This window comes from Tachypleus tridentatus, chromosome 9, assembly GCF_004210375.1.
Source record: "Tachypleus tridentatus isolate NWPU-2018 chromosome 9, ASM421037v1, whole genome shotgun sequence".
In the NCBI taxonomy this organism is placed as follows: domain Eukaryota; kingdom Metazoa; phylum Arthropoda; class Merostomata; order Xiphosura; family Limulidae; genus Tachypleus; species Tachypleus tridentatus.
In genome coordinates, this window is record NC_134833.1 from 77434783 (window position 1) to 77459819 (window position 25037).

The window sequence follows — 25037 nt, forward strand, 5'->3', positions numbered from 1 at the left end:
ATTAAGTTAGTACTGTGCTTAAGAATAGTATTTCACATGGACTTGGTTACTCAGATGGGTCCAGATACTTCATTTTATGTAAGGCTTTCCTTATTAGAGACATAATTACAGTCCTATCGATCATTGTTTTAGGGTATACGAAAGCAAACACGGGATACCGTCGCTACCAGTGGTAAACTAAGAAATTGATTCGAGTTTAACTGGTGAGAAAACATAAGAACACATATCTCAATTGTTAATATTTTGCCAAGTAACTTGTTGGTAATATATTTAAAGATAAACGGACAGCAGGATCTCCACTTGTTTCAAATAGTATACAAATATTCAAAATAGTTTCACGTATGCACAAAAAATTCTTTACACTGTAGAGATCATGTGGATATTATAAACACTATATGGTTTTCTTCTTGTCAAAAGTCCACTCAGGCGTATTCAATTACTTTAGGATTTCAGTTGACAAATCTAGCTACTATTCCCTATTTCTGTCGCATTAGTATTCCATTTTTGCAATTATTGCAAAAAATTATTAGAATCATTACGCGAGTTACCATAGTTGTGTACTGTTCTTTCAATAATGGTTTGGTTTTCTTTCTTCAAAAGCCCGGCATGACCAGGTGGTTAGGACAGTTGACTCGTAATCTCAGAGTCGCATGTTTGAATCCCAGTTACACCAAACATGCTCGCCCCTTTCGACCGTGAGAGCGTTATAATTCGACGGTCAATCCCACTATTTGTTGGTAAAAGAGTAGCCTAAGAGTTGGCGGTGGTTGATAATGACTAGCTGCCTTCCCTCTAGTCTTATACTACTAAATTAGGACAGCTAGCGCAGATAGTCCTCGTGTAGTTTCCCGCGAAATTCAAAAACAAGCATACGTATTGTAAGTGAATTGATCTATTTAGTGTTGGTAACATACGATCACGAAATTGCTTCTGTTGCGATAATAATAATAAAAAAAGCTTCTTTGGTATTGAATTAACTACTTATTAAACGTTCACAGTTTATTTTTACTTAAGCAGTTGTTTTTAATAATTACATTAAATTGTTCGTGTGTGTATACTTACATATGTATATGTATGAACATACGTAGTTTTTTTAAAGGCGTTTTAGGTAAACTGCTGTTTGATAAGTCGTAACGCTCTAAATCTTATTTAGTGCAAACCATAATCGTATGTTAGATCGTTACCTCACCTTGGGACACATAACGTTCACGTGACTGAATGTATCACAAGTGCATGTCAGAAGGCTCTTATTAAAAAAAAAACCGGATGTGATGCGAAACATTCAGACAATGAACAGGCGCACATTCATAGAGATAGACATATCAGTTTGTGTATTCGACGTGCATGTGGACCAATGTATATATATATATATATATATATATATTCGTGTTGTTCGTCATCATACGTCAAGAGATACATTAGTCCAGTGTAGAGAATTTATGACCAAGCTGACATTAGTTTCAATATATATCTTATCGTGTTGGAATTCCCAAATGGTTCGCATATATACTGTTACTGTTTTTTTTTTGGTAGTTGTCAGTCTAAGTATGCTTAAGTTATTATCATTTATAGGAAGGTCACGACTCGTTTTATTTAGTGGAAATGGATTACAACTTTCGGATTTTTGAATATATTTGTGTAGTGGAAAATTAAGTTGTGTTCATTTGTAATCGGGTCCGTATGTTTGCATATCTATCGGTTTCCCAGCTCGTATCTCGAAAACCAATTGCCCAATGCACTCGAAAGTTTTACACAAGGTAGGAAGTCAGCATGAGACTCTCCTTCCAAAATTTTGTCCGGATCAGGACTCTGCATTACTTTTAAACATTGTTTATTAAATAACGGGGAGATAGGGTATTTTCGCGGTTTGAATCTGAGAAAGGTTTTCTGAGATTTAGAAGGTGGAATTTGATGTCTGCTAGTATAAATACATGCAGTCTTGAAAAGGAGTAGCAGGACAAGGCTATGTACTCTGATTGCTCAAGTTGTAGTTGAGAATAATTGCTCAGGGTCTAGTTAAATTATTTTAACGTTCTTGTGTTTTATATCTCACATGGACTGTTTGCCGATTTGTGAATATACTAAAAAGAAATTATATTAAACGTCAATGGTATAAATGTGATTCTGTTTCGATTTTTGCTCGCATTTGTTAAATAATTAGTTACTGTTGATCGCTGTACATATGTATAAAATATATATTTTATAGAAGTGCCTCTGTGTAAGTTAGCAATCTTAAGTGCGAAACATTTTTCAAAATATCGCAACATGAGCTGTGTATAATTTTCAAGTTATTATTCGAAAAGTTCCACATTTTTCCTTACTCGATAAAAATTGACAGATAGCGTACATAACTTTTTATGTTTTACAAAATTTTTTGTATGTATCATTACTTTAGACCGTTTGAGAACAAGGAAATAGACGAACAGTTTGAGTGCTTGTGAAAGTGTAATGTATTGGTTTCTGGGAAAAAAATATACGTGATTTTAGTGTACTAGAAATCCTCTGTTATATTAATATTTGAATTTTATATCTCCGTGTCTTTTTGTGTCACCTACACACGCATGTGTAACAGTTTTGAAAACTGGGATCAATTAAAGGAGGCATGACTGTGGACTTCAATCAGCATATTGATCTACGTGACATTTAGTGTGCACTGGCTTAGAGAGAAACAAACCGTATAACGAACGTCAAATGATATTCCTCTGGAACGGTTTGTTATAAAATGTGCATCCACTAAGTTAAAGGAAACATTCGATTGTAATGGTATGGTTGGCTTATATATATAAACTGTTATCTGTGTTTTACAACCTGGTAATAACATTTACGTAAATGATCGTGTAATAAAGCAAATAAGAATCTCAAACATTCCTACTAGTTACTTCGTATGTAAAAATGACAAATAATATAAGAACGTGAAGTAACATAAATTATTTCCTTAAAAATAAATAAAAGTGGTATTTTATGTTTCGTTAATCAAGTCTACCACTTGGTATTTAAAGAAAATGTATTTTGTGTAGATTATTCAAAACTATAACACATTAGCATAATATTATTCAAATAATTAAATAATTAACGAAATATATATATAAAAAAAAAACGTTTCGACAAGCTAGTATTCTTTCGAAAATAGCAAACTTCGCCTGTCGAACTAGTCCGGTTTCTAATACTTAGTGAAAATGAATTCAGTCTTTTCGTTTTTGCGTAATACGCGAGAAAGGAAACTGATTTTGTTGAGTTTATAGTTCCTTCTAGCTTCGCATCTATCATATCTAAACTCTAACCATTATAATTCGATTTTGATGCATACAAAAGTATGTTTTACTGTTGATGTACATTAGCTTGCCACATTTGTCTGCTTTTGACATGAATATAATAATAATAAATAAATAACACAAACATTTTTTACTAATCGGAAAATTTGGAAGTAAGATGCTTTGGGTCAAAATAGTAAAAAAACATAATATTCCGTTCGTGACTATTTTGACCCAAATATGACTCGTGGTATAGCTGAATTTTAGAGCTGACGATCCCTGTTCGAATCTGTACGATATCACAAAATATTCCCCACAGTTTCAGCTATGGAAGTTTTATTAAGAGTGGCATTAGCACGGTTAGTAGTTAAGTTAGTATAACTGTGCCTTCAATTCAATATTAAAAAATAAAGCAGGGAGAAGTTATTATCTTACAAGTTTGAAAATGCCAACAAGAACCAGCTAATTTTAATTTAATTTAAATATATATTTATAGTACTTGTATTTCAAGTGTTATGATTTAATTTGGCAGTATTCTTTGATCTGAATATCTTAGTCTGAATAGTCTTTTTATAATAAAACGTGGTTGAACATAGAAACATGCAAGTTGTATACATCTATTCATCTTATTCCACTAGTTAACGTAGGTTTGGTAATACTTTTGTTTGTTTTAATAAGAGGAAATACCAGACCCAAATAAATGAAAATTATAACACGAGACAGAGTTTAAGAGTTTCCAGGAACTAGCTAAACTCGACAATTTCTGAACATTACAGGTGCTCTTTTCCACGTGCACTAATTAAATAGAAGGGGTAGTGTTCAGTTTCCCACATACAAACTAGATAAATTATATCCTCCCTCCCATGTTGACTTTAGGTTGAACGGATAGGATTTGTTTATTTCTCTATTTTTTTAAACTATATTACAAGATAGGAAAGCTTCGCTTATATTTATTTTGTGAAGTTTTTATTATTTTAGGCTATAAGATACCCCTTTTCTTTTTACACGCACATCATTCAGTATAATAAGGTGTCTCCGGTCTTGGCCACAAGATAGGTCATGCCAGGAATTCTCGAAGGTAATACTTTTTTCTGTGTAAAGCTAACTATATTGATAATAATAAAAAGATAAAAATATGGTTTAAAACAGTACTCAAACTTACTGCTAACAACATGATGCAATTTTAAAAAGTAACTTTATATCATTTAAGAACAGTTTTGGCCACACATGTTTTCATATTTAAGTTATCTTTGATTAGATTTAAATTAGTCCTAAGTCTGTATTCTAAGCTAACAAAGCAGTATAATCTTAAAAAATGATGAGTGAAACATTTTAATCATTCCTGTTAATTAAATTAATATTGGAGAGAGAATAGGATATACTTCTATCTGAAATTATGTGCCATGAAGGTATAGACATAATACATTTTTACTCTCTATTGTTGGACTCTGTCAATAAACCCATAAAGTTGTCTACGAGGGCTGTTCAAAAAATACGCGGACTGACGTCATAAAACAAAATTTACTTTATTTAGAAGTTACAGGTCTGGGACCCCTTCAAAGTACTCTCCTCCCCAACGCACACACTTATCCCAACGGTGTTTCCACTTGTTGAAACAGTCCTGGTACGCTTCTTTTGTAATGTCCTCCAGCTCCTTCGTTTCATTTGCCTTAATCTCGAGAATCGTCTTAAATCTTCTTCCTTTCAAGGGTCTTTTGAGTTTGGGGAACAAGAAAAAATCGCAAGGAGCAAGGTCAGGTGAGTAGGGGGGTGGGGAAGAACAGTGATTGAGTGTTTGGCCCAAAACTCACGAGTTCTGAGGGCTGAATGGGCTGGAGCGTTGTCGTGATGGAAAAACCAGTCGCCACTCCTCCACATTTCTGGTCTTTTGCGACGGATGGCGTCCCTCAGACGTTTCAGAACTTCAATGTAGTAAGTTTGGCTCACTGTGGAGCCTTCGGGGAGGTACTCATGGTGAACAACACCCTTAGCATTGAAGAAAACTGTCAGCATCACCTTGACCTTGGATCGAACTTGGCGAGCTTTTTGGGGTCTGGGGGATGTTTCACCCATCCACTGGGACGATTGGACTTTCGTTTCAATGTCATAACCCATGATTCATCACCTGTTATGATCCTTGACAAGAAGTTTTCATCTTATTCTGAATGATCAAGCAGTTCCTGACAAACCTGGACGCTTTTTGTTCGTCCGTCATCAGGCGTGGCACAAATTTCGCAGCAACGCGGTGCATCTTCAATTTTTCGGTCAAAATCTCGTAACAATATCCAACTGATATCCCACACTCTTCAGCAAGCTCCCTGACAGTCAGACGTCGATTTGCCCGCACCAGGGTGTTGATTTTGTCGACGTGTGGGTCGTTAGTTGACGTGGAAGGACATCCAGGACGCTCATCATCTTCAATGGACTGTCGACCATCCTTAAAACGTTCATGCCACTTGAAACATGCCGTACGCTTCATACCAACATCACCGTAAGCCGTGTTAAGCATGGCAAAAGTTTCAGTCGCAGATTTTCCAAGTTTAACACAAAATTTCACAGCAAGTCGTTGCTCCTTCAGGTCATTCATTCTGAAATCCGCCAAACAAAAAAATCGCACTCCACTTAAAACCGCGTAGCTAATACACAAATGAAGATATCTGCAATCGGGAAATGACATCGTAATCAGCTGATCTGTGCGAACCTAGCAACACTAAGTGGATTCCCCTGCAACCAACTGGAGCCGCGCAATTCAAACAGTCCGCGTATTTTTTGAACAGACCTCGTATGTACACAAATTTCTCAATTGAACTTGAATCATTTTCCTGACTTATGGCTATTTATGGCCTCTCAGCATAAGTAAAGATAATCTACATATTTATCTATCCAAAATAGTTCATAACGTTCTATACGTTTGTGAAATACACCAATTTAATAGAATTTTTACAATGAAGACGTCTGTTTTGTCAGTTACTGAAGCAAAACTGACGCGCACTTTGTTACCAACAGTTCATACAGCTAACCATCAGTGTTTTGATGTTTCCTAATTTACCGTAGCGAGTGTTGTTTGTAGTTCAGGTGTTTATACAAAATACAATTAACAAGTGCATTTCTTCAGTACGTAGCTGATGGCATCTGTATTACTGATTGTGGGCGTTAGACAGGATTTAACAGAACTATTTAAACACGCTGACTTATCGGTACTTTACTTTTCAAAGCTCACATTTTGAATAATGGCATGATTGAAATACCGTGAATGAATATAACCTAGAGAGAAAAAGCAGCTATCTACTCCTTAAAAGATATGTGTGTTATTAAACATTGAATAGCGTGAATATTTTTGTTGTTGTTGTTTCCTCTTTACAATCTGTGAGTTGTGTAGTTGGGGAAATATTTTCTCTCATTCGAAACACCCCACTAACACATTTTAAGTACGAATTAAGACTACAGTTTGGCTTGGCATAGTGAGCTCGACTCACAATCCGCGGAGTTGAATCTCCCTCCCACGAAACATGCTTGCTCTTTCAGCCGTGGAGGCTTTATAAGTGATGGTCAATTTCACTATTCGTTAGTAAATGAGTAGCCCAAGAGTTGGCGGTGGGTGGTGATGACTAGCTGCCTTCACTCTATTCTTTCACTGATAAAGTGGGGACGACTAGCGCAGATAGTCCTCATGTAGTTATGCGCGAAATTTAAAAGAAACAAACACCGCAGTTTAGTAGCTGTAAACTGGCACTGCAGATCCGTCTCGTTTTTCGCGATGATATACTAGTTAAACAGAAACCAATTTGATTGCAACATGTGTGCCTGTTTATAAATACCGAATACATTTAGTGAACATTTCAACGTATATGGCGTATGTCTTCATCTTCGCGGTCACTTAAGCAATATTCGTAAATTACCGGCCGATTAACTTAGAGAATCTTTACTTTCATAGCAGGAATTACCTTATTTCTGAACATCGTGAAAATCTGTCTTTTAAGGCATGTGTGTTTTTCCAAACCTCTTGCTCACAAAGACAAAATCTTTATCAAAAAATGATATTAACACTGAAAGTTATTTTACTTCAAATCTATGGGGATATTGAACTTCCTTTTATGTCGACCTCTTTAGAATAGACAAATGTAGCAAAATCTTCTCGTAAATATCACTTTTGGTAATATGCCTGTATGCGATTTCTTCCGTAATTACGGGTGCAGCAAGATGTCATTTTCCTGGAAAAGGGAAAGAAAAATCAATAACACACTCTTTTTGAAGTTACGAATGGTTCCTGTTGTAGAAAGGTTTTCTTTCTTCCTTTTATTTATACTGACGAAATCAGTATACATTAAGATTACAAGGAAATTCTTTGACCTTGTGTCTACCAATGGACCGATGGTTTCTTTGGAACACAAACTCATTTGGCGTTTATGATGTAAAAGTCCCATTCAGTTGAAAATGTGTTTTATTTTACTTCTTCAGCTATGAATACAATTACTCACTTCTTTCATAGTATTTCGTTAATGTGCTTCACCCTCATTCCAACTGGACTCGTATTTGTATAACAACTTGTGTATGTGTGGCTGGAAAAAGACAGTAATAACGACTAATACATTTTATTCTATTTTCTTGTTGTCTACAGGTTTGCATTAAAGAGGGTTTCCTGGCGAAGCAAACGAGCTCTTTTCAAGTAAGGATCATTTCGCGAAATGTACTTAATTAACACTTTCAGTTATCAGAAAACAACTGGAGTACATATGGAATATTTTAAAAGTATGAAAGTTCTGTAAGGTCTGTTACGAATATACGATTACTTGTAGCAAGTGAAAAACGTTATCATGAACAGTGGAAAATGAAATATTTTCCCAAAATTAAACAAAACTCCAGCTAATTCCTTGCTATCTGTTTATTTTTAATTACTTAATTTTTTATATGAGAAGCTATTGTATGAAAGACAAAGAACATTGTGAGATATTAAAAAAAACACCCTTAGAGTTATTGATTTTGATTTTTGTGATTTCGCTCTTGTCAAATTTGTACATTTTTAAACACAATATTTTTGGTTAAAGATAGTTATAAGTTATAACACTAGGTAATTTCACGTCACAGTTTGAAAAGTATGAACTTAATCACACCTAACCCCTATTATATATTCTATTATAAACATCTAGATTATTTACTTAAGTAGTTATTAAATATATATCGTCTTTTAATTCAATAACATTTTAATATTACTGTTGTTTCTTTATGTGCTCCAAAATTCATTATTTTAAGAAATACGTATTGTATTTTTTCAAAAAGAAAGAAATCCAGAGGGAAGTTAAAAAGCTGGTGATAACATTTAAGTAAACGATTGAGTAAATAAAAAAGGGGTTAACTTTCATATATAGAAAAGAACTTATCTAAAGCTTACTTTTATATTGTTATCTGTTATTTTTCAGCGATGGAAAAGAAGATATTTCAAATTAAATCCAAGAAAACTATACTATGCAAAAGATTCTAAGGTGAGTAAATTTTAATTAATATTTGATGCCTGTAAATAGCCTGATTACAATTAACTCTTAGAGCCACGCTTAATCTAGTAGCCAGCGTGCTTGAAATGTTCTAAGAATTTAATTCGCGACCTGCTGCCGCAAAAACTCGTTCTGCACTTTGGGGCCTTGAGTGTGTTATAAGAGTGATGATCAAATCCTAGTATTTGGTCAGACAAAAGTTGGCGGTTGGTGCTATTAACTAGATGTCGCCCCTTTAGTATAACAGCTGAAAGCTGGAGACGGCTAGTGTGCTTATATAACCTCTTTACAAGAAACTTTCTAAACAAACAAAAAATCTTGATCCTTCCACCATAGTTCAATTATAAACCTGCATATAGTTGAGACGTTTTTTGATGGTACCAAGCATATCGATATGAAGAATATATACTTATATTTATAGTGGAACTTTACTGTTTATTTTTGAATATTGTTTATTGATCTTAATTTACTGGAATAATAAATGTTGTGAAAGTAACTGAAGATCCACATTTTGATCTATATGAAAGTGCCAATGTTTACAAAAGTGTGATTTTTTACTCGAGCATTGATAAGCTCGTTTGATTAATTCACGACGATTCAATTAATATCATTTGTATTTATTAATTTTTTTTTTTTTTGATGACAATGTTTTTACAACAGTATAACCCTGAATCTAGTGTGCTGTGCATGTGGTAACCTTGAAACCAGATGAATAAAAACTAGGAACTTAAAAAAGAAAATGTAAAAGAAGTAAGCAAACAAGGCTGTAGATACTGTAGACATTATTTATTCAAACTACAAATCTTTACTTTGGCTCCATTCTGCTACTTACAATTACATATGGTAGAACCTTTTTTGCTTACTCTTTTACGATTCTTATTTTTAGGTTTTTAAATTCCCAGATTATTCGTTTATCATGTTTGCTGGAGTTTTTATTCTCAATTGTGGGCATAGGATTACCTGATATGGTAGCTAAGTTTTATACATTGTAATGATAATAAACACAGCTTGTAGCAAGCTAATGCAGTTCATGATGATTTACTGCTTGATCGCATTAGTTTGAGACGTAAAATGTTGAGCTGGACTTGGAGATTGTTGTGAAGATTTCTTTGAGAATATAGTGAGCATTTATTGTTTCTTCGTAACATTAGCTTGTTACTTCAAGCCCGTTCCATTGGCAATGGGAAAATATTTACCTAGATTAGGACACAACCGAATCTAAGTGCATATAAAATTTGCTGGTAAAAAAGTAACCTGAACAAATAAAACATATATTTCTAAAGTTTTCTTCAAATAAAACCTTTGTGTCTTTTAAAGTAATTATTCTCTGAAAGTGTCTAGTAAAATTTCATGTTATATGTATTGATTTTTTTTTATTCTTTCAATTCATACATAATACAGAGATTGCCTTCCTAAAGACATTTATGGTATAGTGTACAAAGCGTTGAATATGAACATTTTACAGCTATCTATTACTTACTAGGGATTCTTGTTTCACTTTAACCTGTACTTACGTTTTTTAAAGGAATAACACATATATGTAAGTAAGCTAACTTCAAGGGGTAAGAATAACATCGTTTGCACTAGAATTATAATGTATTTAGCTTATATAAAATATAAAATAAGCAAATTGCCTTTTCAACGACCTTACAATCTTCACAGCACCCTTATTTTGTATTTATTAAAGGTTTGGGTGCAGTATACCAGGCTTTTTATGTTGTAGGCTGGAAAGATAATAATTATAAATGTAGATTTCCTTTTCCTTGTAATTCCTGTTGTGAAACACTATTATAATTCATGACAAAACGACAGACCAAGCAATCTACAATAGTAAATTTATTACATCAAAGTTAAACCGAAAACTTTTGCTTTAATACAGATATGGTGAACAAAAATGACAATTCAGTAATACAGCTGGTAGAGGTATATTATTTATAATAATTTTTGATGTTTTTAATTCGTAATGTTTTTTGCTTTTATTTTAGTAGTAACGTTGTTTCATTAGCAGCGGGTAGCGGAACCCTCAGTCTGTTTTGCTATCTGTGTGTGTGTATCAGTGATAATTAAAATACAGTGGTACCTGGGTTCTCGAACTTAACCCGTTCCAGAAGGCTATTTGAAAACCGAATCAATTCTTCCCACAAGAAATACTGTAAATTAAATTAATCCGTTACAGACCTCCAAACATTACGCTTTATGAAGCCTTTTAAGTAAAAATATTGCTTATTTATACCTGTACAACAATACTTACATGCATAAAGTCAACCACAAAAACTATAAATACAATAAAAAACAATAAATAAAAATTTAACTGCACTTTACCTGTGCTGAGGAGAGCTGATGGCGTTAAAAGGTCACCACCTTTTTACAGGAACGTGGAGAGTAGGAGGGTTATTATTGTTTGGAAGGGGAGTCACCTTCCATATAAACGTAAGGTAACTCTCCTTCTGGGGTTCTTTCTCTTTTCTGTCTTTTTGCATCGCTACAGCCTGCTTGAGACTAACTGGACCTATTTCTCACTAAAAACTTGTCTAATGAGGTTTATTTCTGCCTGCATTTTAAAATGTTTCTCAAGTAAGGCATGACATTGTCATTGAAAAGGTTTATGCTGAGTTTGCTACAGCTTTGTCAGGGCGAAATTTTTCCACATAACTTTGTAACTCTCCCTATTTTCCACATATTTCCTTGATTAGTGAATTAGGAACATCCTCCCTCTCTTCCCTTCTCCTTATCTGAAGACACTTCCTCAGTTGGCTTCTGTTGCTGCTCTTTCTGAAGGTCTTGGAGTTCTTCCATGGTGAGCTCAGTGTTGTGGTCTTCCACCAACTCCTCCACATCATCACCACTCACATTCAAGCCCATACACTTGCCTGGTGAGACAATATCCTCGACAACAGGCTCAGTTTCAAAGCCTTCGAAGTCTCTATCTGCTACTGAGTCTGGCCACAATTTCTTCCAGACTGACTTCATGGTCCTCAAAGACACTTCCCTCCAGGCTTTGTCTATGATCCTCAAGCAATGGAAGATATTAAAGTAATTTTTTCAGAACTATCTGAAGGTTAACTCTGTGTCAGAGGTCACTTCAAAGCACCTTTGAAACAGTGCTTTGGTGTCAAGTTTCTTAAAGTTTGATATGACCTGCTTGACCATGGGTTGAATGAGAGGAGTCGTGTTAAGGGTCAAGAGCTTCACCGTAATGAAACTGTACTCCTCCATCAACCCGTCCTCCAAGCCTGGTGGGTGAGCAGGTGCATTGTCCATCATAAAAAGGGCCTTGAGTGGCAACTGTTTTTCTGTGAGGTAATTCTTTACACTTGGGGCAAAGTTCATGGACCCATTCCATAAAAAATTGCCTGGTTACCCTTGCTTTACTATTAGCCCTCCACATGACATTTAGTTTACTTTTCAGGACATTATTTTTCTTGAAAACCCTCGGGTTTTCAGAATGATACACAAGCAAAGGCTTAAGGTTTAAGTCCCCACTTGCATTACTAGATAACAGTAGTTAGCCTGTCCTTCATTAGAGTGTGTTCTAGCAGTGACTTCTCCTCCTTAGTGATGTAGGTCCTTTTTGGTATTGTCTTCCAGAAGAGGCCTGTCTCATTACAGTTGAACACTTGTTGGGGAATAAAACCCTCAGCTTTTACATAGTTCTTAAATTCCCTAACAAATTTATCAGCAACGTCTTTGTTAGAACTGGGACCCTTCCCATGTCTCACTACATTATGTATGCCACTTCTCTTCCTAAATTTTTCAAACCACCCCCTACTAGCCTTAAAGGCATCACTTGTATCAGCACTTGTTCCAGTGGTGTTTTTCAGAAGGTACGCATGCAACTGCTTTGTTTTCTCACAAATGATGGTCTCAGAAATGCTATCACCATCCAACTGTTTTTTGTTTACCCAAATCAACAACAGTTTTTCTACCTCTTCCATTGTTTGTGATCTTTGTTTCGTAAGCACTGTCACTCATTTTGCAACATCAGCTCCTTTGATGACCTTTATTTTTCAGTATGGTGCAGACTGTAGACTTCGCCATACCAAACTGTGTAGCAAATTGATGTGTTTTCATTATCCTTCTTTGACTCCATGGTGGCTTATTTAATCAGACTATTTAGAAACAAACAAAAACGAGAACGTTCACAACAGATTTTAGCGGGGGTGTGGACTGAGCGACAGGTGCAGGTAAAATGTTTTGGGCCAGCTTGGCGTGTGCCGAAAATGGTCGAAGGGTCGTTCGGGTCATCAGTCAGATTATTTTGGGGGTTCGGGCCACGACAGCTTGGTTCGGGAACCGAGTTTATGTTCGAAAACCGAATTGTTCGAGAAGGGAGTCGTTCGAGAACCGAGGTACCACTGTATAATATTAAAGGCTAAATAACATACATGCGAAATATTTTTCTTTGCGTTTCGTTTTAAAATTTGCAGTACACACACTTCTTACTTGTTACCTGTTACATATAAACGTATAAAAAGTACTTTCATTGGATACTGGCCCGGCATGGCCAAGCGTGTTAAGGCGTGTGACTCGTAATCTGAGGGTCGCGGGTTCCCATCCCGGTCGCGCCAAACATGCTCGCCCTTTCAGCCCCCTTTCAGGGGGCGTTATAATGTGACGGTCAATCCCACTATTCGTTGGTAAAAGAGTAGCCCAAGAGTTGGCGGTGGGTGGTGATGACTAGCTGGCTTCCCTCTAGTCTCACACTGCTAAATTAGGGACGGGTAGCACAGAAGCCCTCGAGTAGCTTTGTGCGAAATTCCAAAACAAACAAACAATCATTGGATACTTACATATTCTTTCATGCAGTTGGAAACTTTTGTAAAGTGTTATTGTTATAGTATTTCTTTATGTAATTAGTAGTAAATAGATTTCAGAATAAAAAAATAAAATATGGCTGACATGTTTTTCTTTTTGCCTTAATAACTTACCATCCAATTGATTTTTAAAGAATACAATAATTGAACTTAAATGTTTAGAAATGAATGGTTTTAACTTGTAGTTAAATAGTATAGTTATTATTTACATATGCTTATCAACTTGTACGTTGTTACAACCAAGAAATTAAACATTTTTAGCGGAAAACGTAATATAATTTTGTTTAGAAATAAAGAAATCGTGACGCACCATAATAAATTTCTTTTGTTTACTCAGCATTGATTTTAGCAATAGCAAAGTACTTTAAGATAGAAACCTTTCACGATTTTATACACGCACACACATATATATTTATATTTAGAATTAAACATTTTTAGCACACACAAATACACATTTGTTCTCCATGTCAAGCTTTCTTGACCTGTTCGTTAGATGTTTCTTCAACTAAAGAAACATAATAGATCTTGGAGCTGTTCCAGTGACAAATATAACTTGTTTCGAAGGGATGTTCACGAAATGGGCCAGGTCGGTGAGCCCACTTTATATATGTATACAACAGCGAAGATATGAAATCAGTTTAATTTAAAGTGTCAGTTTTTTCATGAGGCAACAATATCGTATTTTCTTTGATCATTGATATATCTTTGAAGCTGTAAGCTTTACAGCTTGAAAATGGTGACGATTTTGTGCTCTCTTGTTTTTTTTAGAACTGTACACAGTATGTCATGTCTGTGGTTTGTTAAATTGTGTAGTATATTTTATCAAAATCCGTTAGAGTTGCCAATTTTAAAAACTTTTTACAATTTGTTTTATCAAATTGTGTTAATGTTGCCTTTTTTAAAAACTTTATACACTATATCAGATTACGTTAGAGTGTTTCTTTTCAAACTTTCTACACTATATCAGATTACGTTAGAGTGTTTCCTTTTAAACTTTCTACACTATATCAGATTACGTTAGAGTGTTTCCTTTTAAACTTTCTACACTATATCAGATTACGTTAGAGTGTTTCCTTTTAAACTTTGCACACTATATCAGATTACGTTAGAGTGTTTCTTTTTAAACTTTATACCCTGTATTGTATTGTTTAACGTTGTCTTTTTTCAGTTTGGTAGACTGCATTTTATTTTTCTTGGATCAGGCTAAAAAGGTTTTTTTCTAAAACTTGCGCTGTATATCTTATCTGAATGAGTTAAATTTGTTTTGCGAATAACAGCTCTGTTTGAAATAGAAATAACCTAGTGGGCTCGGCCACAGAAAAGGCAGCACGTATATTATGTTAATTTGTATTATCCCTTCTCTAAAACTGGGAAAGGTAGAGATATCTCAACCTTTAACCGAAATGATACTATCCTGCCAGATTAACGCTGATTTAAAAAAAAAAGTCACAACATGATAAAAACCTATTTCTTGGCAAAAATATTTTGATCCAATAACACTTTTTATGCTGTATTGGTTAACCAAATGGCTCGCAAGGGTGTAAGTTAAAAGAAAATAAGACTTGGAATGTTATTACTTAAAGCAAACAAAGAAAACAAAAATCGTGAAGAACTAAATAAATAGTCGTTGTATCTTAATTTTTAAAATATCAACAGTGAATTGGTTCACAGATCACATTTTTATATTAAAATTAACCCTTAACTGTCAGTGCAATTATTTACTTGGTGATAACTTCAGTTCTAATCTGTTTAAGCCAGTGGTTCCCAACCAGGGGTGCGAGATAACATTTCACTTTTTTTGTTTCGTTTATATTAAGGGTACTGTCCTATATATTCAAAAATTACGCTGATTTTTATTTCTTATTGTTATGGACGTAGCTTTTTACCTTGTTACGATAAACCGAAATGTTAATGTACAACTGTAAACAAACAACATAGGAAACGTAAACGCTTGGGTGCACAGGCAGACTTGCGGATTGTTATCAGCAACAAAGTGCCACGCTTTGAAAAACTCGTAAGAAATAAACAGGAACAAATGAGTAATTAAATATAAATTGGCTTATGAACATTTGAACATTTCAAATTGAAAGAAATTTCATTTCATGCATGGATGAAGATTTATATTTTTGTAGGCCATGTAGGGTTTATGCAACTTTTAGTTGTAATATTTTTTCTTTTCCAAATGTTTCGTTTTTGTTTATGTATATCATTAAAAACTAATTATAAAAATGTGTTTTGGCCACCTTCACCTTTATTCTTAAATAAATAATTACTGTGAGGGGTGCAAGAACATGTTAAATATTTTTAGTGATGCGGGGCATAAAAAAGGTTGGGAACCACTGGTTTAAGCTTTAGTGACGCTGGCCCAACTTCAACTAAAACTATAATATTTAAATATATTTTCATTTTAAAACATAAGTTCAAGCGAGTTAACTAATATAAGATTGTCTGTCGTAAGTTTTCACATAAAACAAAATACAGCAATATATATATATGTGTGTGTTTTAATGAATACAATATAATCAATGTACTTTGAAGTGAGGTGCACTTGGAACTGGTATAATTAATTATATGAGGAATGTGAAAGATAGTTCTGCTGTTTGCTTTGTGAATGTGTCCAACGAAGATAAATAATTATCAAATAACATTTCGTGTAGTTTGAATATGAAAGGTTAAGCGTTCCTGTTCATTTTTTTAAAACAATTTGATCGTATTATGAGAGAGAAACGTAGTTTTCGTAGCATTGTACGTATTACGCCAAACATTTATGTGGAACCAGTAGTAGGATTTTTTTTATGTATAAATTAACCCGTTTTCATCGGTTTTAAAAGAGCTTTGACAAAGAATAACAAATCTTGAATGGCTCTGCAATCCCCTCGTGGCTTGTCTTTGTGCCAGAAAGTGTAGCTGCTCGGCGAAGCAGCAATTCCAGGCAATAGCTAGGAATCTGGACACGTGTATGTACCTTTTGTTCGTTCATTTCCCATACTTTAAGCGAATATTCGTTTTGATAAAACTCAGTGTATTGCAGTTCGTGTTTTTTTCTTTTTTCTTTTTGGAGGTATAATTTAGTTCCTATTGTTTCCTTTATGTCTACAAAAGTCTTTAAAATACGCACCAAGATGTAATTACATGCTGAGGTTTACCTTTGACATGTGGTATACAGTTGTAAAACTTTGATAAGAATACAATCTGTTTTAAAAATACGACAACTGCATGAGACGTAAATCCGCGTTGTGTACTTCAGTATGAAACATTTATTTAAAGGTTTATGAAAATGTACACAATTAAGTGACTAAATTAATGCGTAGTTTATTAAAATACTTAATATGTAAACGGGAATCTTATATTGGGAAGGCTCATATTTTCAAATTATAATTCTGGAATACAGATATATTTATGTATTACTGTCATATTATTTGGTGACTGGTTTTAGTAATTTGTTCTAGTAAATACCCAACATTGTATAATTTACTTCTTTAAAAATGCCTTATTTTCTTAGTCTTTTAAAAAACAGACACAGCTGTTAAAGTTGCATTCCATTGTGTTGACAGGAGTATAGCCTATTTCACTGTAATACGTGCGTAGATTCTTGAACATGTCAAAAATAGAGTAGGAAATTGAGTATATCTTTGTGTATAAAAAGGAAATAGTGAAAAAGAAATAGTGATGGCAAGAGGCCTATGAATTTACGTTCTGTTGCTAACATCTTGAGAGAAGGTCTTTGGCCTGATGGTTTCCTTGATATAGGTATTCTACTTCTCTTAATAGCTGCTGACAAGTAGAAACGATTATGTCTCGCCCAGTTTATGTCTTAATACTTTATAGGAATTAAGTATCCATTAAATACAACTAAAACTTTTATACGGCTTAGAATGTTTTTAAACGTAGCATGTAGTGCAGGTGAGCACGTGGAGCAGCAGCCCTTTGAAAGCTCCTGATGTGTTGAAGCAAGTAATTGAATTAACGAGAGTGGTAAAAACTCGACTCTGTTTTAGATACCCGAAGCTAGAAAACTGCTGGGAGTCTTTTTGGAGAATTCGTATTGTTACATATGTCTGCAAATCACGATAAATATTTATTTGTCTTGTAATATTTACAGATGTACAGGAAGAGAAGGTTTAGTACAACAGTAATTAGTAATTTTCGGACAAACAACGTCATAAAAAAAGATTAATCTGTCTGGTAAATTAAAAAAAATGCATCTCGTTTCGTTTATTTTGTATTTCTCATTATGGATTATTTGTTAGCATATTTGTAACAGAAAATATAATTCTCCTTCAGGAATAGGAGAACACTAACAAAGCTGATAAAATATTATATTTCAGTGATAGGATTTCATTGTTAATTACGAATGCACTCAACTGATGATGCAATATACTCCAATCAATACAGGTGATTTTCGGTTTTCTGGTGTATTAGTATATAACATTAAGAGTTTTCGTTAGCTTATATCAACATTCACAAATTATTTTTATTAATGAGTTGTTGAGCTAGCACATTTTTGGGATATAAGAGTAAAATCGATTTCCAAAGATGGGAAATCAGTAGACAGTTTTTAAAACAAAGAAAATTTAAACAGAATGTACTCAAATACCAAACAAAATAGATTTTTGAAGGATTTAATTTATATTCGTTATTGGAGTTACTGACCGAAAGAATATTCGTCTGTAGGTTGTCTGGAAGACCTTATTGCTGATTTTACTGATTATTCATTAAAAGTTCAGTAGATTAAGCAGTAAGTGTACCTGCATTCAGTTATCTTGTTTTTTTAACGTTTAGAATGAGATACACCGTTGAAAACGCTCATTAAAACAAGATATTAAATGCCTCATTGTTTGTTATAACATTTTCATCCTTTTTAAAGATTTATGAAACGGGAGGTAAAATTTTACGAGTTGAACAGCCGGCAGTATGAATCATAAATATACCAAAGTAATTAAAGTGCCTAATAAATATTCATATAACGAGCCAAGTAGGTTAATGTTTACCAAGTCTGTTGTAGGGCGTTGCATATTATCGTGAAATTAAATGAGAGATAATTAGTCTTATTTAGCCGTATTTCGTATATAATAAAAACAACCAAAAACTAATTGATACATCAAACTGAAAACCCAGTAGTTTGTGTTGCATATTATATGCAATGATAACACTGGTATGTAACTGATCAGTTAAAAACGTTCTTACGTTGTTGAGACACCAATTATGACTGCGACTGTCTACGACTTATGTAGATATAAGTTTTCCTGCTTCACAAAGAAACTTATTCGCTGCCGCTTGGTAAGGTTTGCCTAAAGGTGCGACCGTGAACTAGCGAAACACTGTTTGAAGCAAGTATTTGTCATTATACAGAAGCATTTGAGACCTGTAAGAAAGAGAATTTGACAAAAATAAAAGAAAAAAAGTTGATTTACAACATTTTAAAATGTAGGGGTACGGTGTTTATAATCTTTGTTTTCAGTTTTATTGTCATTTCCGACGTAGATGTCATAATAATCATGCTAGTGAGTTAATCAATTATTATGTTTAAACTGCCCACCAAGTCTGTTATTTTTAAAGAGTTTATAGTATACTAAAACAACAGATCAGGATTACCGTTATAGCTTTAGACTTAAGGATGTTCAAAGAACTTGTACATGATGCATAATAATAACACAAACTGCACACCAAACTTTTAACACTCGTTGATTTTTACATTTAAAATTTCAGTCTCTTAGTGGATTTTTATAAGTAAATTATCAAAGATGTACTCTATATGGGTGTAATGTGATTTCCAACTTGAGAAATATCTGTGTTGAACATTTAAACTTTTGGAATTTTGAATATCGAAAATCGCCGCAAAAGCAAACAAAGTTATTACTAACTACACTGAAACGGAAGTATTTGTATAAAAGAAATGATAATGTGTAATGCTTGTATAAAAGAAATGATAATGCATAATGTGTAATGCTTGTATAAAAGAAATTATAATGCATAATGTGTAACGCTTGTATAAAAGAAATTATAATGCATAATGTGTAACGCTTGTATAAAAGAAATTATAATGCATAATGTATAATGTTTGTAAAAAAGAAATGATAATGCGTAATGTGTAATGCTTGTATAAAACAAATTATAATGCATAATGTGTAATGCTTGTATAAAAGAAATGATAATGCATAATGTGTAAACTAAACTACGAACAGATATCGCTGAATGTATTTATTAATTCGTGTTTTGTTTTTCAATAAATGGAGGTTCCAACCAACCAACCAACCAACCTTTCCTTGGAAATCAAAAGCATATTAAAATTTAATAATGATTTGCTGAGCTATTGCGTAATTTCTAAATTACCATTCGTTTCCACCAGTCCGATCTCTAAGTTTTTCTTCTGTAATAAACTTACTTATTTAGTTGCAGTTATCAGTTCTAACTGACGTAATTGTCAGTTGTAATACGCAATAGAAGGTAGTGGTTGTAGGCAGCATACTTATGTTAAGAATTTGTCTATGAAAATGTTTATAGAGGGTCGAATACCTTATATTCAAATACATTTGATTGAAAAAATAAGAAAGTCACGTGAAAATCAATAGACGATATAAATTCGTGGTGGAACGGGATTATGAGAACCACATTTTGAAATTATGTAGCGTTTTGTAGGTAATGTGATGGTAGTAAAAATTTACCACCTTTTGGAAGTGTATATAACAGCCCTTTCCGATGCAAAATATTTATACACACGAATCACAAAAATGTATTCAGATCTGGGAAGTAGACTTTCCAAGTGGGTTATACTTTGTATGTTATGACATTTAAAAATATGTATAAATTTGGGACCGGGATCATCCCAAAAGAGACTTGCAACAAGTTATACTCCAGTTGTGGTAAGCGAAGTGTCCTGTTTTCTTAACAGGTGAAAATTCGTAAATATAAATGTCAGAAACAAAAAGCGTCCTCGTACCCAGATAACAAGATAATTGAAAAAGAATTGCGTCTGTAAAACTTACCCAATTCACATGTACACAGGTTTGTTTAACAACACACCCAACAAAGAAAGATCAACTGTAGAAAACTGTATACATGGGAAAAAAATGGCAGTATGCAGTGATATTTAGTGAAGTGTGTGTATGTACCTCATAACTGTGACAAGTCTTGTGCCATTTTATACTGGTCAATGAGTGAAAAAAAAAAAATCAGAAGTGGTACGTGGCATTTCATAAAACGTTTTCGAAAGAATTCATGATCATGTCTGGATAATGTGCCAAGGACAACGTAATAATAAGTAGAATGACCTTGACCCATCAAGAAATTGGCTATGTCGAGAAATGAGATCGACATGGTATAGGTTTATCAGGATATGTGTTCCAGTTATACCTGTCGTTTAATCATCGTTAATCTCAAACAGTTGGAGAATGAAAGGAGCATTAATGATATTCTATACGCACGATATTTACCACCCATGGATTTCTGTACGATCGGACTGTTAAAATGAGTACTGGAAAAAACATTGCTCTTATGCACTATATAGATTATGAAAGGTGGCACGGAATATTAATGTCCTTTAGACATTATAGCTTGACGACGGAGTATTATGCAATGGAAAATACGTTGCAGGCTACTGTGAAAATGCAATGTCGTCAGTTGGAGCATGATCGGACGGAGCGACATAGACTGTAACGACATACTAAGGCTCCAAAATTATTTTAGTATAACGTATACAATCTTCTGCATATGGAGATTTTGTTTTTGAATTTCTCGAAAAGCTACACAAGAGCTATCTGCGCTTGCTGTCCCTAATTTAGTAATGTAAGACTAGAGAGAAGGCAGCTAGTCATTACCACCCACCGCCAACTTTTGGGCTACTCTTTTACCAGCGAATAGTGGGATTAACCGTAACATTATAAAGCCCCCACGGCTGAAAGAGCGAACATGTTTGGTGCGACGGGGATTCGAACCCGCAACCCTCAGATTACGAGTCGAACGCCTTAATCCACTTGGGGATGCCGGGCCGTATATGGAGATAGAAACTTATATCATCGAGTAACGTTGAAAACGAGAATGTAATTACTATTTCATTTTATTTTTGTTTGTTACTAAGCAGAAAGATCCACAGTGGGTCATCTGTGGCATGCCCATCACGAGTATCGAAACCCGATTTTTTGCGTTATAAGCTTTTACCGACAGTCTTCCCTCTGAGCTATTGAAGGGGGAGGCACGTTGGATAACAACCTTGGTTCCTTCCTGTCATCTCTACGTTTTAAGTAAATTATTATGATTTTTTTCTTTTTACATTCAGTAAGTTACTATCACATGTTAGCAATAAATAGTGTATCTTTATTCTATTACCAATATTTTTGTTTCATTAAAATCCTTTAAACGTATATTGTAATATTCTATTATTTTTACTTTCTTAATTCTTTTTTCATTTGTATATACACAGTATGTGTATCTTATTTAATTTGATTAAATTTAACTCCGTTTCATATTAGTATATATGTTATTACTGATAAAGTTTCAAAATTTTCTAATATTTTACTAAGTCTTTCACTAACACCATTACAATATTAAACGTAACATCGCTAGGTGCAGGTTGCTCACTCGCCCCTTCGTCTCTCATAGCAACGCCTATAATTACGTGTATTGATAATTTGATAAGTGATGTGCTATTTCAGAAACGTTATGAAATATAAATAAACTTCATCTGTTGTTATTTATTTTGCAGTAATTCTCTTGAGCATGATTTTTAAACCATAAATTATTCCAGCTTCATCAAAAAGATTTTTGAAAGCAAAATATCAAAGACCACATCGCCATTAAACTCCGAACTTCACTCATCATAGACTTTGAGGCTAAATTTATTACAGAGGCTATCTGCGTTTATGACAGAGAATAACATATACTATCTGGTCAGATTTTCTATTATTTTATTTTCCCGTAATAAGAGTAGCCCAAGAGTTGGCGGTGGGTGGTGATGACTAGCTGCCTTCCCTCTAGTCTTACACTACTAAATTAGGGACGGCTAGCACAGATAGCCCTCGAGTAGCTTTGTGCGAAATTCCAAAACAAAACAAACAAACAAACAATTTTCCCGTAAAGATCATTATGACATTAACAGAAGTTTTGTTCTACAAATCAGGTGTTATCCGCACACAAGAGATATAAGTGAAGTAACGAACTTACGGACAACACTGTCATCTTTTAATTCATGAGTCAAGATTTAAGTATATCTGTCCGCCAGAAATATGTGAGACATATTTTATATTCCTACTATTTGCTTCATCCTAACAAGACGTAACGATAAAAGCTCTCAACAACAGTCGAAAAGAATAACAGACTTGTGATTTTAACCACATTCGACGGCTGCTGCCTTAAACAAATACCTTCGATACTGAAGGCAGCTGAACTGAACAAGAAGTGACGCAGAAGCTAGAATAGTTTCTACCGTATCAAAATGTATAGTTTCCATTGTGTATTTGTTAACGTTAATCAATTATTTTCATGAACATTTACTCTTATACTATTGATATATTGTACAAACGTATTTACAGAAACGATTTGCAGAATTTCGAAGAAATATACTGTGTAAGAGACGTTAAGGAAGTGCTATAAAAGATGCCACTAAATATTTCACCTTTCACATTTTTAATTACACGAAAGCGGGACTTTGAAAATGTTATTTATTCTTTAGTAAGTTGAATGTAATTTTCCCTAAAATCTGACATTTCCACAAACATAATTAATTTCCTTTGCTTTATTTATCTATTTAGAATAATATGTTTGTAAGATCTACAAACAATAAATTAATCAAGCTTTAGGCAACAATTCAACGCATCTGGGTCCCTACTTTAACTTTGTGTTTGTATCATTATTATACTTAGTGTGTTGATGTGTATCCAGTAAATAACGCCAAAATTCCTCAGCCGTTTTAGATGACACTTTAAAAATATCAAATGATTTTTACAAGGAAAGGGTTTGGGTAAGATAAAGGATTCGTATTTCGTATTATCAAATTTAGAAAATATTAAGTAGCCAGGCTTATCCTTACCAGCCGTCTTGATAATACATTTTTAAGCAGGCCTATGTTTGTTGAAACTTTAGGCTCTGATCAGTAACCATATTAATGTCCATGAAACATTTAGGATGTACTAAGTTATGAGACTCGTGTTTATTAACTTCAGATTCTGATTATATTAAGACTTGTAAAACTGGGATTGAACTGCTGTTGGTTATAATGATTCTTAGAACTCATGAGTGAAAGCTATGGAAGAATCTTTAGTATGTCAGTCACACTTCATCTACGATATCCAATGCCAGCGAGGCCTTTGAGGCCATATATATAATATATTGTAAGCTTTCGTGAACATCAACTGTTATTGCGTGATTAAACAAGTGAATTGCAATCTATCAGTCGTACTTATGTTACTTACCTATTATTATTCATAATTTACATATTAATACCTGTAGAAAATTAATGTCTAAGAGGAGCATTAATTGACAATTTTTGGAAATACCATCAGTTCTAAGCTCAAAAAGAGCTGTAGTAGGTTGGCTATAATGTTAGTATATTGCTTAACCTGTAGAGTGACAACTTTTCAATTCTGTGATAGTTACAAGTAAATTAAATGTCACTGTTAGTAACAGTTAAAAAAGGATTATTATAGAAAGTGTGTGTACAAGAAAATCATTTAGTTATGAAGCTTATGTTACTTGCTAGTTCATTGTGATGATAACTGCAGTCTTTCGAATCTGTTATAGTTACAGAACGTATAAAGCTAATTATAACTATCAGCACCAAAAAAACAACCACCACTAACAACAACAAAAACACAACAAGGTGACCAATATAGAGTTGTTAAGCCTGTAAAAAAGAAACAAAAATGAACCAGTTAAAAAATCTGGTACATTTTCAGATTGTAGCAAGTGACAACTGTAACTGGCTGTTGTGAGTAAGATAAAGCCAAAAACTAAAGAAATTTACCATAAAATTCATAGTAGTTTAGGGAAGGATAACAAGAGTTGTAAACTAAGGATAGTAAGTGTGTAAAAGTTGGGAAAGGACAATATAATTCAAATGTAATCTGTGATGATGAAAAAACCCACTTGTAGAGAAAATTATGTATTTAAAAATGGCTGGTATGGGTAGAGAAAGCATTAGAGGAGTGAACAACATTTTGACATTCTTTGGTCATGCGCAGATAGCCTAGTCACTTTGTGCCATAAAACACCAACTAACCAATTTTTGGTCATCCCAATGATGACTAAAGGAGGTTGAAACGTTGTTTGCTCCTCTAGTGCTTTCTTTATCCATACCAGCCATTTTTAAATATATAATAATTCAAATGTAACAAGGAAAGTTGGTAGATTAGAGCATCATTTTGCTGAATATGCTACAGATGATAGTTGAAAATAGATAAAAGATATGCAGAACTGGTTAATAAGCTGGGCATAAACTTAAACCCTGATGAATAAGGGATCAAACACTTGATCATTACAGCATACTCTTA

General features: G+C 33.8%; 1 protein-coding gene across 5 annotated transcripts in view; it reads left to right on the forward strand.

The window, feature by feature from the left end:
• Positions 1-25037, forward strand: part of LOC143225545 (diacylglycerol kinase delta-like) — a 133791-nt gene that overhangs the window by 40727 nt on the left and 68027 nt on the right. For 3 of the 5 annotated variants that reach the window (XM_076455189.1, XM_076455191.1, XM_076455193.1), the window contains exons 2-3: positions 7870-7917; positions 8669-8731. The exons of 1 other annotated variant lie outside the window; for it this stretch is intronic. In XM_076455189.1, the coding sequence (XP_076311304.1) occupies positions 7870-7917; positions 8669-8731 (111 nt within the window). The remainder of the gene's footprint in view (positions 1-7869; positions 7918-8668; positions 8732-25037) is intronic. One more of the 5 variants, XM_076455190.1, reaches the window with a different exon arrangement.